Source organism: Paecilomyces variotii (genome assembly GCF_004022145.1).
Source record: "Paecilomyces variotii strain CBS 101075 chromosome Unknown C8Q69scaffold_2, whole genome shotgun sequence".
In the NCBI taxonomy this organism is placed as follows: Eukaryota; Fungi; Ascomycota; class Eurotiomycetes; order Eurotiales; family Thermoascaceae; genus Paecilomyces; species Paecilomyces variotii.
In genome coordinates, this window is record NW_021167141.1 from 478,833 (window position 1) to 492,638 (window position 13,806).

Genomic DNA, 13,806 nt, shown 5'->3' on the forward strand with positions numbered 1-13,806 from the left:
TGAACATCCCAACTAGTTAACTAGTTTGCTTTCCTTCACTGTGAGCGATCAGCAACAATACCAGCATGTAAATGGCATAGCGGTGTATTATTATTTATTTCCCGCTCAACCAACGCGTTTCCCATCCATGTTTCCTACTGGGCTTTAAGGAAGCTCGGACGTTACACCACATAACTAGCTAGGTACAGTACTTATAAGAGTGTTAACTACTCGCCCCTTCTGGAGTTTCAACTGCTTCCTATAGCAGACAGATTTCTCTATCCATCCATCTACATGAGATAGGGTCCTATATTGAACCCAAGAGAAAAAGAAAAAGAAACCAAAAAGGAGATTCAAAGAAAAGACAAAATGGGATCTATCAGCTCATCTTGTCTAGATTCAATTCCTCCCTTGGGGGATTTCTTCCCGCCTACACCGCAAGCATATGCCTTTCTCTTGAATACATTTCAGTATTTTCCATTGGTGAGTAAATTTAATTAATTTATTCTCTCTTTTTTCCTAGTATGTGACTATATGAATATCAATTAACGAAAAAAAACCACAACGCAGATAACACTCACCCAATGGCTAATATCCTACCACCCCGCGGGCAAAACCTCTCTTCAAACCTCGCGTCTAAACCTCCCTGGTCCGCTCGCTTGGTGTCTCATGGAAATCGTCGGTCCCCTCAACCTCATCTACATCCTCACCACCCTGCCCCCCGCAATCAATATATCCTCTCTCCCATTCTGGAATAAGCTCGTCGCTGCGCTTTATGTGATTCATTATATAAATCGCGCTATTATTAACCCGTTCTTCGCGGCACCGAGCATGTCGCCTATTCATGCGTTTATTATGGTTTCTGCGATGGCGTTTAATTGGTTCAATTCGTCGTGTTTGGCGGGTTGGTTGGTTGGGTATGAGACGCCTGTGACGGGCGGGTGGAAGGTTGATGGACGGCCGAAGTTGAGGCGGGAGGGTCCGCAGAATGCGGTGCAGAGGTATGCGCCGTTTGTGGGTGTGGGGTTGTTTGTCATTGGGATGTTGGGGAATACTTATGCGGAGAGGACGTTGTATAAGTTGAGGAGAGAGGAGGCGGATCGGCGAGTCGAGGAACGAGATCGAAATGAGAAGGAGGAGAAGAAAGACATTACCTCTTCTACCTCTTCTATTTCTGAAGAAAATGAAAAAGAAAGGAAGAAAAACAAATATCACAAGGTCTACGTCATTCCGCCAACTCGAGGATTATTTCGCTCGATCCTCTATCCGCATTATGTCTTCGAGTGGCTTGAATGGATCGGTTTCGCTCTCGCGGGTACAGCAGTGTTTCCTTCTCGCAAGCCTGTGATTCCAACTTCGTATGCTACGCCGCCCATCACGCTCGCGCCGTGGCTTCGACCAGCGGCCGCGCTGGCGGATCGGTTCCAGGTCCCGTTGCCATTGCCGGCGGTGCTGTTCGTGGTGAATGCGGTTGCGAATATGTTGCCGCATGCGAGATGGGGGAGGAAGTGGTATGTGGAGAAGTTCGGGGAGGAGGGTGTTCAGGGAAGAGGAGCGGTTGTGCCGTGGTTTAAGTGGTTGTGAAAGGAATGAGGCATATCCAGAGATAATGGCAGAAGAGCAGGAATAGGGAGAGATTTAGATAGGTAGATGAAATATGGTATAACCGATTGCTTTTCTGCGCCTGCCTAGAAACTAAAAAGCGATAAGCCATACAAAAAAAGGACAGCAAGGGGCAACAAGCAAGTCTTCCGCATGCTTTTCCAGAGGGGATAGCAATAACAACATTTATGTACGGATTCAACACCACAAATGAAAGATCCCCTGCCTCCAAGCTGAAGAAGACGACAGACCGGGGGGAGCGCTGAAACGAGTAAGATCGGGAGAGTTGTAAACCAGACCACGGCATATCCCGTACCGAAACAATAAGAAATCAAAGAAGAAAAGAAAAGACGGGAGAGGAGAAAGATGGGTTGCTTAATAAAACATAGACCCCATGCCGGCTGGGAGGGTTGTTCTCCGCAAGCGTCGATGGGCGGTTCCGGGGTCATAATCACTGGCCGGATGACGGGGATGGGATAGAATCGGAGGGCAATTGGTCATATTAGATATCATCTCATTGACGTTTCTCTCCACGATCGTGCTGTCTCCCCAATCGCCGCTCGTCCGCGTTCTGGACGGAACCACAGCCATCTCGTACATCAACCCCCGCGGGGTGTCTCTCCCAACCGTCGCCCATCTCGCCGTTCAGCATCACACATTGGTTGATTGATTGATCGCTCGTACACGTCTAGTTGAACAGGCTGGCACCGCCGGTCTCGATGGCCTCGATCTCAGTCTCGGTCCAGGGCAGACGGTGGAAGCGCTGGGGCAGTTCATCGCGGTCGAAGAACTCGCCCGCCTTCGGCTCAACGGGGCCCAGAGCGGCACCGGGACGACGGCCAATCCATCCAGCACCAACGGCAGCAGCGCCCAAAGGACCGTGCTGCTGGGCTTTGGCGCGATATGTCACGAAGGAGTCGGGCAGGCTGCCGGAGGGCGAGGCAGGATGAGCTCGGGGAGTGTGGTCGACGGAGGCTGGCGGAGATTATGTTAGCACGCTGACGGGGCTCCATTGAGCAGACACCTGATATCCTCTACATACTAGGCACAGAGCGCTTTCCGAGGAACCTGATGAGCGGGGTTCTGGCCGCGTTACGGAGAACAGAAGTGGCGTGCATTTTGGCTGGAGATGTGCTTTGGTGGCGGAGAGAGCGCAAGAGTCAGAGAATTATCGATATTCCGCGGGAAGAAGAACGGATCCGGCACTGTCCGCCCTGCTCAAGCTCAGGCTAGACGCGTCGTGTGGGAAAACGGGATGGTTGGGCGTATTAACTGAGCATTGATGGACTGACAGAGAGAGGAGGGAGAGAGAGAGAGAGAGACAGAAGAGATGGAATGGGATGGGCGATAAGTTAGTTAGTAAAGGCCCGTAGGTAATTCCGCCGTAGACAACCGCGTGCTGGTCCGACTGGCCCGAAGACGGGACTTGCTCTAAGTAAGTACCTATGGTCCTATCTACACTCGACGAACTAACTATGTCCTTTCTCTCCCCCGCGGACCCAATTACTGACTCTAGAGTCTAGAGTCTATAGCCCTCTGGATTATTACGCTTTAGAGTATCGACTGCATTCCTGGCAGCGCGGGGGATCAATTGCTTGCGCCATCCGGCCTCTCTGCCGCATCATCGTCAAGCTCTCTTGCACGAAGCGCTGCAGTCCTGGTCATTGGAAGAACGTTCGTTGCCTGTGAAGAGGAACCAGAAAAAAGATCGGATGTGATTACGCCCTAGAGCTCACGCTTGTGATTCTCGTGCTCTCAGAGACGCCTGGGGTCGCATCGGAACCGCTCACGCTCCAAGTCAGATCACTGTGATCGCTTCAATCCCGCGTTCCGATTATTGTCTTGTGTCTGGTGTCTGTGCCTGTCTGTCTATCTGCGACGGCCCCCCGCGCGGAGAAGAGCGTTCGATCTTCTCTCCCTCCGTTCCAGGCTTCTCCGCACTCTGCGGGCACCGTGCTGACAGGCCAGTGCTCGCAGCCTATATCAAAAAATAGAACCCAGTCTTTACCTTAGCTGTCCTCGGTGAGCACCCTGTGGAGGGATCTGGCTACTACTCTTTGCCTCCCTTGGCGCCGTCGCGGCAGGGTCCTTTGGTCGTTCTTCTCTTGACTAAGAACGGAAAAGAAAATCACAGCATCCCCTTCGGGATTGGGATTCCTGGACACGGTGTGCGCCCGACACCTCAGTGTTGCTGCCTTTCTACCCATCTGGACTGTGCCGTAGACTTCTCGTGACAGGAATAGACGCCTTCGTGCCGCCTTCTACCTAGTCTTCCAGGACCTCTGGCGGAGACACAGATACGCCATTATCACGATGCATGAACTGCTTCTGTTCGCGTCCATCCCGGCGCACCAGCACCATGATTTGCTCCAGCAGCTGGCCGGTCTGACGGCCATGCAGCCCCGTTATCGGCTGGAGAGACGTCTGCTGTTCAAGGCATATCGAAAGCCGGGTTACGTGAACACCCGTATTGGGGGCAGTCAGGACCTGCAATCGTCGGAGATGCAGCGCCTGACCAAGATGCTCAATGGCGGCATGTACTACACCCAGGTTGTCGGACCGGTGCACGAAAGCGACTTTGGTTCCACCCCTCCGCCATTGATGGGTCCAGATGCCCCGGATCTCGGGCCAGATGGGAAGCAGACGGCCGATCTGGAGTACGACTTTGACGAGCAGCCGTGGAGGCTCGAGTTCAGGGATATCCCCGAAGCGGGGACACGCTCCGCCGTCACCTCGCGAGTCATGTCCAACGCAACTCTTCCGCGGGGAGATGTGATCCTGCCCATGAGCGCCTGGGGTTACAGGTCTGTGCACTCTTTTCATACACAGGATCTATACTATTTTTTCCTAGCAGTCTTTAGCTGACCGTCATGCTAGCTTTGTAACCGAGTATGTTCTGGAAGGGCATGTCTTTGTCTACAACGATATTGTCATCTTCATGCATCGCGTGCTGAACTTCCCCGACGATGGTCAGGACACCAGATCGCCGAGGCGGCGGCTGCCTCCTCTCAAAGACATGACGCCGCTGGATAAAAGTGGCGGTTATGTGCTCCAGGCCGCCATCACCGTCCAGGACGGTGCCAATCCGGAGACCATGAAGATGGCGTCGCAGCACCTCTTCGGACTGCGAGAACAGCTCAAATCCGTAGTTCGCTTGGAGCAAGCAGATCGACTGGCACTAGACACGCGAGTAAAATAGAAAGAAACGGGCTGTTAAACATTTTACATGTACGGTTATGATACCCCATAGCGCGGTGGATATTATTAGTTTTTGCGTCAAAAAAAGAATTAAACTCTCTTGATAGAAATTTGTCATGATATTCGTGACATAGTTTAACGAAGAATTACTTTCGTTACACTACGTATCAACAAGAGGTATTATATGGTTGGCTATCTCCGATCTCAATACAAATCTCACATTGCGGACAACCAATATAGAACATGTGACTTCGTGAAGCTCACCTGCGCGTTCCTCGCGTCAAGCCACTCCCGATGCTCGAAGTTCATCGCCCCGTCACCTCAACTTTGAACCGCCCCCGGAGACTTCATCAGTGAGAATTAATTGAGATATTCCTGAACTTCTATTCACTATTCTCACCCTCCAAGCCTTCAGAATGGCCGGGGCAGGCAGTATGAAGAGGGCTGCCTCCCCCGCACGTGCGTCCATCTCTCCGCCTCCAGTAAAGCGAAAGATCGAATCCACGACCACTAGTGAGTTGACTGGATACTTTACAGAGATCTGACTGGAACTACGATTCTAACTAAAGCTTCAGGCAAGACGGTCGCCTCGTTCTTCACTCCCGCCTCACAAAAGAAACCCGAGAAGATCACCTGGAGGATCCTCAACAACAGCCTCATCATTGGGAGATACTCTACTGATCCGACAGAAAAACGACTCACGGAACCCGGAACAAGACGGAAGATTGCAGCTTTCGATTTTGTAAGAGTTTACTTTCGTCTCGTCGGTTCAGGGTGCACGTTCACACGAGCTGATACATTTGATGCAGGACTCTACGTTGATAGCGACGGCATCCGGGAACAGATTCGCTCGCGATGCCAGGGATTGGAAGTGGTGGCATCCTACCGTTCCTACGAAGATAAAGGAGCTCAATGCTGATGGGTGTGTCTGAGGTGGAAGCTAGATTTATAGCGGGCATGATGTGGACAGACAGGCTAATATCGAACCAGGTTCCAAGTCGTCGTCGTCTCGAACCAGAAGAAGATTAGTCTGCAAAAGGAGATCAAGGGTGGTCGGAGCGAGTCCAAGAGCCTTACAACATTCAAGGAGAAGGCCACGGCCGTGATGCGACAACTTGATGTGCCCCTCAGTCTTTACGCAGCTACCCAATATGACGAATACAGGAAACCGCGAATGGGCATGTGGAGGGAGTTGGTGGAGGATTACGATCTCGACGTCGACGACAGTCTGGACCTCCAGAGTTCTTTCTTCATCGGAGATGCAGCTGGACGACCGGGAGACCACTCCAGTTGTGACCGGTAGGTGCTGCGGACAGGATGGGAAGTACGAAGCGCAAGCACATACTGACCGATGCTACTCAGGGACTTCGCTGCGAACATCGGGATAACATTCAAGACGCCAGAAGAGTTCTTTCTGGGGAAGTCGCCCGAGCCAGTGTCACGAGCGTTCGACCCTGCAGTGTATATCAAGGAGGAATTAAGTGGTCCTAGTAAGTTGCATTTCATCCACCTCGGCTCACATGTGTGAAGTCCTATCACTCAGACAGACTTCGTATTTATGTATTCTTCAACGTGCGATCACATGCATATGCAGTCGAGCTTACAGCGCGGGCTATAGAACCAGTGACCTTCGAGAAGCGCAACCCGCTCGACCTAGTCATCTTTTGCGGTAGTCCCGGAGCCGGAAAGTCGACATTCTATTGGAAGTACCTGCAGCCTCTTGGCTACGAGCGCGTGAACCAGGATATTCTTAAGACCGTATGCGTTGATCATTCCCGTCCTTGGTTGCCATTTCAAAGCTCCTGCTTGCATCTGTTCCATAATTGCGAACTGATCCGGCAGATAGACGTCAAGCTAACTATCCGTACAGCGCCAGAAATGCATCAAGGTCGCTCAGGAGCATCTTGCTGCTGGAAGATCCGTTGCAGTCGGTATGTAACACTACCTATAGTGCCCTGTATTTTCGATTGGATCCTGCAGCCATTATCGTCGGTTCGCCCGGTGCTACTACGCTCACCCCGATGTCCAATCCGTGCACCCCACGTTCTCTGTCATGTACATACGGCTGGTAGCTTTCGGGTATCAACATCAAGCATAAATCCGCGGGGCGCTAACCACATGCAACTTGCCAGATAACACGAACGCGGACCTGGAGACAAGAGCGTACTGGACTGAGATCGCGCGGCAGCATAAGATCCCCATCCGTGTTGTATACTTCACCTCACCGCCCGAGTTGTGCCGACATAACGACGCTGTGCGCGCAGCAAATCGAGATCTGGTATGTAGAAACCCGTCGCATTTTGTGTTTTTAGACATGAAGGCCAGCAGAAAGAAGTAAAGCTGATACATTCGGACAAATAGAACCCCGAATCCCGCACACTCCTCCCTGGCATCGCATTCGGTGATTTCGCCCGTCGCTTCCGACCCCCAGACCTCTCCGAAGGGTTCCAAGACATCACTCGTGTTGATTTCCGCTTTGAAGGTGACGAGGAAGCGAAAAAGAGATGGCGTCAGTACTGGATCTGAATATTTTCCTTCACCAGGCGCATTCATCATCTCCATGATTCCACTAATGTCCACGCAAAAGCGTCGAGAAACAGGATCTCGGCGTAGGAGGGGGTTTCAAGTTGCTGTCCCCATTAATCGGAAGACTTTAATCTCTCAAGAAAAAGAGCTTTAGTCGCATGCATGTACCATGTAATATATTATGTGATGAAAAAAGTCATGTCACTCAGTCTGGGACGCCATTCTTTCCCTACGGTATGAAACTGATTCCCATAGAGCACGAAAGAACTACAACTACGAGTCTCTCTGCTTCATTCAAATCATGAACTGAACTCCTCAATATAACTCCCAGATCTAGGTACCTCATTCCACAACAAAGTCCAGACACATGGTGCTTGTTCCATCTATATCCTACCATACCCTACCGTAGTTGTAGTAGATAGTAGAGTAGTAAAACAATGTACATACCATCCCCTTCCCTCCCTTCCATCCCCAGGTTAGAATCAGATAATACTTGATTAATCAGTACTATCACCGTACGGTATTTGCTTCTTCTACCGATCCAATCACAATCCCCAACACACCGACATCCCCAGTCCCCCCCCAAAAAAATAATAATAGAGAGACAAAAAAGATAGAAGACAAGAATAGACAAATAGAAGAGACTAATGGAGAAACCAGTCCACGTTCCCTAAAATTATTATTATTAATCATGATCTGAAAACGGACCTGTTCGTATTATTATCCCGACGGGTAGTTAGGTAACTAGGAGTCTAGGATCCTTCCGCGACGAGAACCGTGGAACACGACATCCGAACACGAGGTATCCGTGAGCCCCGGGGAATGGGAAGCAAGTGAAGGGATGATCCTAGTTTTATGCGTGGTACCTGAAAGTTTGATCTGTTGTATCTTGACGACTATGTTTGCCGGGGTAGTTACAGCCACTACGTGTTATGTTTGTTATATGATCGTCGCAAGTAATACGATTTAGTATATTGATGGATGCTTCCGGTTATCTTCTCAGCTGGGTCTAATTTAACACTGGTGTTGTAAACTAGACTATGATGACTAGAATATAATATACATCCTCGAAACAAAGGATGAGCCAGACAGAGTGAGATATCACGTATGATGATTAACTTAATGTTCAGGTACCAAGGGCTGCCTCGGTCCTTTAGTTGGTGGCCTCGTCGCCAGAGTACATATGTGAATAGAATGGTACACAATATGACATGGAAACTTTTTTCCTTTCCTGATTTTCCATTTCTCCCGACGCCCAGTCGCTCAATACAGGGAATGACAAATCTATAGCAGATGCAAGAGAAATGAGATATGGAAAACCGAGTCTGATACTCCAGGTTCCGGGTATAAATGTACAGAAGAAGCGAACACACAAGAGACCGGGCGTATTGGCGCAGGTTTGTGCGCGAGGCTGTCCGCGGAAGCTGCTTGCGAAAGCTGCTTGTCGGAGACCCGGCTCTTGAAACAGGCTGGCTGTCAAAGCGATATTCCCTGCTCTGGATGCACTGTAGAAAAATAAGAAGATATAGGGCGCCAGTCAAACAGGAATAAGTTCACAATGGTTCGAGTACACTGATGACAGAGAGTGTGGGTATAATGAACGTGATTCGTCAAAGGAATGTAACGCGCGTGAGTCGTATCCGCAGCAGGATTAATCGTCATAACGGGTCATTATCAACATAGATAGTTGTAAGAGATCATTTGCGTTGAAGCAAGTCTGATGCGCCCAAGGAGCATATGTCAACAGCTGTTGTACATATCGACAGCCCTCCAGTTCCACCCAGTCTCTTATGACCGGGTGGCGGCGACAGCAGAAGGGTAGGACTTTGCGACAAGATCCTGGAGGAATTTGAAGAACGAGCGTTTTCGTTGTGACCTCGCTCGTGGAGGTGATGGGCTGCGCACAGCAGGAGCCACGGTCATCGGTCCAACAATCTCCTCATCGCCCAATTCCGGGAACTTCTCATTATCGTGGAGACGCGGAATCTTGACAGTTTCACACGGATGCAGATTGGACATCGTCAGACCCAGACCTGCGCCGCCGTGGGAATCCAGTTCGGCCAGCACTGCCTCATGGTTATGTTTCCATTCACGATCGATAGATTCCCACTTCTCCTCCGTGAGTTTGTAGATCTTGGAGGTGACTCCGTAATGTTCGCCGGTACGCACCAGGTGCTTTGCGTAGTTGCATCGTGCAACTTCCCAGTCCGCCCGAAGTTGCTGGAAAGATTCCAGGTCGCAAATCTCCGGGATATAGGGCTCAGGCTGGACAGTGAAGTTAGCATGTCCTAGCTTATGCGCCCACTCGTCATTCGGATCCGCCATGATCAGATCCCCTGACACGGTCCGCATCGTGTTCGTTCGTGGTCTACTAATGGACACCATAGAAGGCTTGCTCGACAGTGGTGGAGAAGGTAGACTCGCCAGCCGTGAATCCAGAATTGGACTCATTGTCGACTCCTCCGTCACGTCTGCGACCGACGGCGACTGCAAAGGCGAATGGATAGCCGAGGAATCTTGGTGGTGTGGAGGGCAGCTGCCCATGAAGGGCGGGAGAAGAGGAGTGGTCGCTTGGGGTTCGCTTTCGTCAATGTTCTGGCAGTTCGCCTTTCCGATATCTATCGGCTGGACACTCGATTGGCTCAATCGCTCCTCAAAATACGTCCTGGCAGGGGAGGGAGGGTTTTGGGCATCGATTCTCGTTCCGGGACTGATTGCTGGGCTGAAGATGGATGATGCGGCCGAATTTTCTCGCGAGAGAATCTTGTCACCGAACAAGTCCTCCGAGACGGTGCCATCAGAACCTTGTCTTCCTTTGAAACGGGCAGAGATGGTCGAGAGGCGCGTGCTGATGCTACGCGAGAGACCCTTGGGAGACATGCTCTCTGCGCGGCGCTTCTTCGGGGAATGGGGAACATGTGACGCTGTGTCCGTCAGATCATATTCGTCCGGATCAATCGTAGAGATCTCCTCCGTGTGAGTAGTTGATAGATAGTCGTCGAAGTGTTCTATGTAGAAGCAAGATATCAGTAAACAGGCCCAGAGGGAACTTCCGTGTCTCGAGGCGCATCACTTACTGAAATAATCATCTTCAAGCTCCCGGCTTTCGCGCTCGATAGGCTCTTCTTGAAGGTCTGTCAATGGCGTTTTCATGGAGCCGGATATAGAGCCGGAACTCTCCATGGACATGCCCATGGCCGGGGACGAGATTGATGAGGACACCGAGCTGGAGAATTTGGTGTGGCCTTTGGCAGAGAAGAGAGAGACAGCCGGTGACACCGGCGCAGATGTGGTGACGGACAACGAAGATTGCGGCGAAGGATACGCTTGAGAAGAATCGATGTCTGCCTCTGCACCGTAAGAAGGTCTCTTGGAGTCCAGTAAGTTGCTCAGCTTTAGCATATTGTGCTCTTCACGCGTCGTGGTACAAGATGACGTCTGAAGGTACACGGATGGGGGTGTTGTCGGTTAATATGAGCGAGACGGGCTCTTCATTATTGTCCCGTGGCTGGATTGACTTGAGGAGCAGCGATCGCAAGATACGTGGCGGTGAATCAGTGCAAGTAGCCGGTGGGGGGTTTGGAGAATTATCGAGATTGCGGTGTGCAGTTGTCCTGAGAAATCGGGCAGATACAACACCAAAGAACCGCTCTGTCGCACCTTCCAGACTGTGCAGAGACGGAGGTTTTGTGTTTATTTGGAAGTCCGCGGCCTGTTGGTTTATCGTGTCAGTCTTCGTATGTTTTGGACGTGTAAGAAGCGCTTGTTGCCCGACTGAGAAAATAGCTCCAATAGCTGCCAGAAGGAACAACCGGAGCACAACGCGAACGGGGTAAAAGGGAAAGGTCAATGAAGGCGCCACATGGTACGCCCGGGGGATAATAGTTCACAGGTCGAGCAGTCTAGTGCAAAGACCAAAAAACACGCCAGAGGAAAAAGAAACAAAGCAGGGTTCAAGGGATGCTGACCAGTGATACCAACACAGCCCTACAGGCTTTGCCAGATCAGGAAGATTCGTGCCCGTACAGCTTGTCCAGCTTGCACGCGAAACAGTCGTGACGCCCAAAGGGCCGGTTCCGGTCTGCAGGATCAATGCTGGCGCCGTAGTGATGTGATGAGATGAGACGGTCGAGGACAGCAGCTTGTCGTGCTTCCAATAGTAACGATGATTCCGATGGCAGGTGGTTGGGAGAGAGACACTGGGAGGAGGTGGAAGATGGTCGAGGTTGACCTGGGCGAAACGAGCGACGGATGAACTGTCCCCACGACGGGTTACTACGATGAGTAAAGCACAGTCTCTTGGTAAGTTGGTAGACTCTCAGAGCAGATGGAGGCGATTATTATTCCGTGTAGAGGAGAACTTTTGACAGTTCAGGTTCTTTTTTGCCCCACGTCCAACTGGAGACTGCGATGGAGCTCCCACATTCACAACGCGATCCCACAACGCGGACGAACACCGGAGAAAAAGGTTATCGGACGCTCTATCTAACTACTAAGTACTAACTCAATTGACTCGGGGCTATGATGCTTGCTAGGAGATCAAGATATCGACGGTGTCTGTCATGTTGATCAGACATGCAGTCATAGTTCTTGATACTCTTAAGTTACGACTCTATCGAGCATTTACCGAGATTTTCTATGGCGAGTCCCGAACCACGGGCCACCCATCGAACGATGCGAAAAGAAGCAGCGTCCCCGAAAGTCAAACCCAATCGCACGCACTTCGGGTTTCTCATGAACCATGGGCGATTGTCAGAAAACGTTGCGGAGTCCCGCGGTCGCCCGGATGAGCGTGAGGTCACTGCGTTCGCGCTGCAAAAGTGGTTCGATCCACTCGCTGGTGAAAATTTCTGAGATGGCCACAATAACTGAAGCGGTAGTTGGTCCCTGAGCGGCTCCGAACTAGCCACCAGGTCCAAGGATGTCGATGTTGTTCTGGCCCGGGGACGAGCATCGGGGAACTCGCCAGAACTCAACCAACCCTGTGGGAAGCTTGCTAAAGTCTGAATGAGGAAGTCCCCGAGCAGTGACCGCGCTCTCCAAGGGCAGAAAAGGAAAGGTCTCTAGGGCTCAGCCGCAATAGTAGCCATGCACGGTATCACAATCATCTGTTGGGATTGCTGGATGTGTATCTTCTATGAGATACGTCAAGCAAACTTCGCCAGTTCTGCTCAGCCTCCGGAGATGGAGTCCGCTGGTTGCAAGAAGCTCATCCTCAGCAGGGCTCAAGCACACGACGATCTCGCCATGTCCGGAAGTACTGACCGTTTCATAGAAAAGACAAGGACAGAAAGAAAAACGAGCCCTCATGGCTTGTCGTCGGGGATTGGCTATTGGCGTCAGCGGCGCCTGCAAGGACGGGTGTCAAAAATTCATGCTTTGCCCACCCAGTCAGAGTCTCAATTCGAGGAATAATGCAAGAAAAGGCGGCCCAGGCACCGATCCGACTCGTTTTCTCCCGATTCTCGGCCTATAATCCCGGCTTACTGGTCAATTCCTCAGGAGTCAGGACAAGATGGTTGGTCTGATTTCCAATATCTCCATCAGCACGTCCCGTGTTTGTATGCACAACAACCATGATAATAATACGTAACGGTGGTGGTTGGAAGCAATAATGTATTATTGACCTCTGACTGACCTCATCAATGTGGTCAATGCCGTACTTGCAAGGTGGGTGAGCGCGACGAAAATCAAATTGCTCGTGTGCTCCTGGGGCATCTGTGCTCCATTGAAGCTTCGACCGGGTGACGATCGCTGTCGTTCTTGACCAAGTTATGACTGAGCGTACTCCGTAGAGTAACTACTATTGCTTGTTTGTCCGCGCTATGGTACTTGGACCCGGAGGTTTTTTCAACAAACAGACAAGGAATGGTTACAGCATACTCTTCTTGACCAGATCCCGCGAGTAAGGGCTATGGAAGCCATTGGGGGTAGCAATCAATTCAGCATTGCTTGCCGAGCATCTCACTAGAGGCTGGCCCAGATCCGTTCTCCTTCCATTATTATTAATATTGGAGATATCCAGCTTAACACAGCTTCCACCGAGGTTGAGTAATAATAGAGTGTTGATTGTTTGTTGGCCAGCTTCCTCGGGCTTGACGTGATGCAAGGTACGCAACAGTACTGTGTTCTGCTGAAGACAGCCAAGCCCGATCTGGTGTCTGCAGTGAACATCCTTTCTTTCTTCAGCTTGTCCGAGCTTCTGGATCCGATTCCCTTGGTCCACCAATATGGAACGAAACTCTTTTCGAGCTAGATACTCTATCGAACAGACGAAGGGAAGACGTCAGATCCACATGGCCAGCACCATTCAGTTGGGACGCCAGTTCCCGTGTTGCTCTCCCGGGTGCCCGAGGGAAAGGTGCTGCGGAGTGCGGACACATTTCGGCCGACTGCGAGCCAAGTATATTCTCTGTTCTTCCACGGTTCTGCTGTGCCAAACTCTCGATGCGTTGCCGTCCTGACTCCTGAGCAGCCGAATCGATGGCTCCGGTCAAGTAC

The 13,806-nt window shown here is 51.1% G+C and overlaps 6 protein-coding genes across 6 annotated transcripts; 3 read left to right on the top strand and 3 right to left on the bottom strand.

Annotated features, from left to right (window-relative positions):
• Nucleotides 1-14: 14 nt before the first annotated feature.
• Nucleotides 15-1,640, top strand: C8Q69DRAFT_455386 (putative 3-oxo-5-alpha-steroid 4-dehydrogenase). The gene is made up of 2 exons (XM_028629772.1): nucleotides 15-462; nucleotides 550-1,640. Exons 1-2 carry the CDS (start codon nucleotides 349-351, stop codon nucleotides 1,561-1,563), a joined length of 1,128 nt encoding a protein of 375 aa, XP_028487062.1. The 5' UTR covers nucleotides 15-348; the 3' UTR covers nucleotides 1,564-1,640.
• Nucleotides 1,616-2,278, bottom strand: C8Q69DRAFT_135612 (hypothetical protein). The gene has a single exon (XM_028625359.1). It carries the CDS (start codon nucleotides 2,028-2,030, stop codon nucleotides 1,668-1,670), a length of 363 nt encoding a protein of 120 aa, XP_028487063.1. The 5' UTR covers nucleotides 2,031-2,278; the 3' UTR covers nucleotides 1,616-1,667.
• C8Q69DRAFT_441614 (hypothetical protein) lies at nucleotides 2,270-2,699 on the bottom strand (the record flags this gene model as incomplete). Its single annotated transcript, XM_028628763.1, has 2 exons — nucleotides 2,270-2,556; nucleotides 2,624-2,699. The coding sequence occupies 2 exons, from the start codon at nucleotides 2,697-2,699 to the stop codon at nucleotides 2,270-2,272; spliced, it is 363 nt and encodes a 120-aa protein (XP_028487064.1).
• Nucleotides 2,700-3,894: 1,195 nt separating this feature from the next.
• C8Q69DRAFT_441615 (putative RNA polymerase II mediator complex subunit Srb5) lies at nucleotides 3,895-4,780 on the top strand (the record flags this gene model as incomplete). Its single annotated transcript, XM_028628764.1, has 2 exons — nucleotides 3,895-4,385; nucleotides 4,459-4,780. 2 exons carry the CDS (start codon nucleotides 3,895-3,897, stop codon nucleotides 4,778-4,780), a joined length of 813 nt encoding a protein of 270 aa, XP_028487065.1.
• A 208-nt stretch (nucleotides 4,781-4,988) lies between these two features.
• C8Q69DRAFT_135606 (putative DNA 3'-phosphatase Tpp1) lies at nucleotides 4,989-7,420 on the top strand. The gene is made up of 9 exons (XM_028625358.1): nucleotides 4,989-5,292; nucleotides 5,355-5,521; nucleotides 5,589-5,701; nucleotides 5,770-6,078; nucleotides 6,142-6,269; nucleotides 6,398-6,537; nucleotides 6,650-6,710; nucleotides 6,912-7,057; nucleotides 7,141-7,420. The coding sequence occupies exons 1-9, from the start codon at nucleotides 5,196-5,198 to the stop codon at nucleotides 7,303-7,305; spliced, it is 1,326 nt and encodes a 441-aa protein (XP_028487066.1). The 5' UTR covers nucleotides 4,989-5,195; the 3' UTR covers nucleotides 7,306-7,420.
• Nucleotides 7,421-9,093: 1,673 nt separating this feature from the next.
• Nucleotides 9,094-10,707, bottom strand: C8Q69DRAFT_504088 (hypothetical protein; the record flags this gene model as incomplete). The annotated part of the gene is made up of 2 exons (XM_028632562.1): nucleotides 9,094-10,313; nucleotides 10,383-10,707. 2 exons carry the CDS (start codon nucleotides 10,705-10,707, stop codon nucleotides 9,094-9,096), a joined length of 1,545 nt encoding a protein of 514 aa, XP_028487067.1.
• Between the last annotated feature and the right edge of the window lie 3,099 nt (nucleotides 10,708-13,806).

Coding starts and splice junctions, on each gene's coding strand:
- C8Q69DRAFT_135612 (XM_028625359.1), bottom strand. CDS start 2,030: ATGACCCCGGAACCGCCCATCGACGCTTGCGGAGAACAACCCTCCCAG.
- C8Q69DRAFT_135606 (XM_028625358.1), top strand. CDS start 5,196: ATGGCCGGGGCAGGCAGTATGAAGAGGGCTGCCTCCCCCGCACGTGCG. Junction 6,538..6,649: donor ACCAGGATATTCTTAAGACC/GTATGCGTTGAT, acceptor CTATCCGTACAG/CGCCAGAAATGCATCAAGGT. Junction 6,711..6,911: donor TGGAAGATCCGTTGCAGTCG/GTATGTAACACT, acceptor GCAACTTGCCAG/ATAACACGAACGCGGACCTG.
- C8Q69DRAFT_455386 (XM_028629772.1), top strand. CDS start 349: ATGGGATCTATCAGCTCATCTTGTCTAGATTCAATTCCTCCCTTGGGG. Junction 463..549: donor CATTTCAGTATTTTCCATTG/GTGAGTAAATTT, acceptor ACCACAACGCAG/ATAACACTCACCCAATGGCT.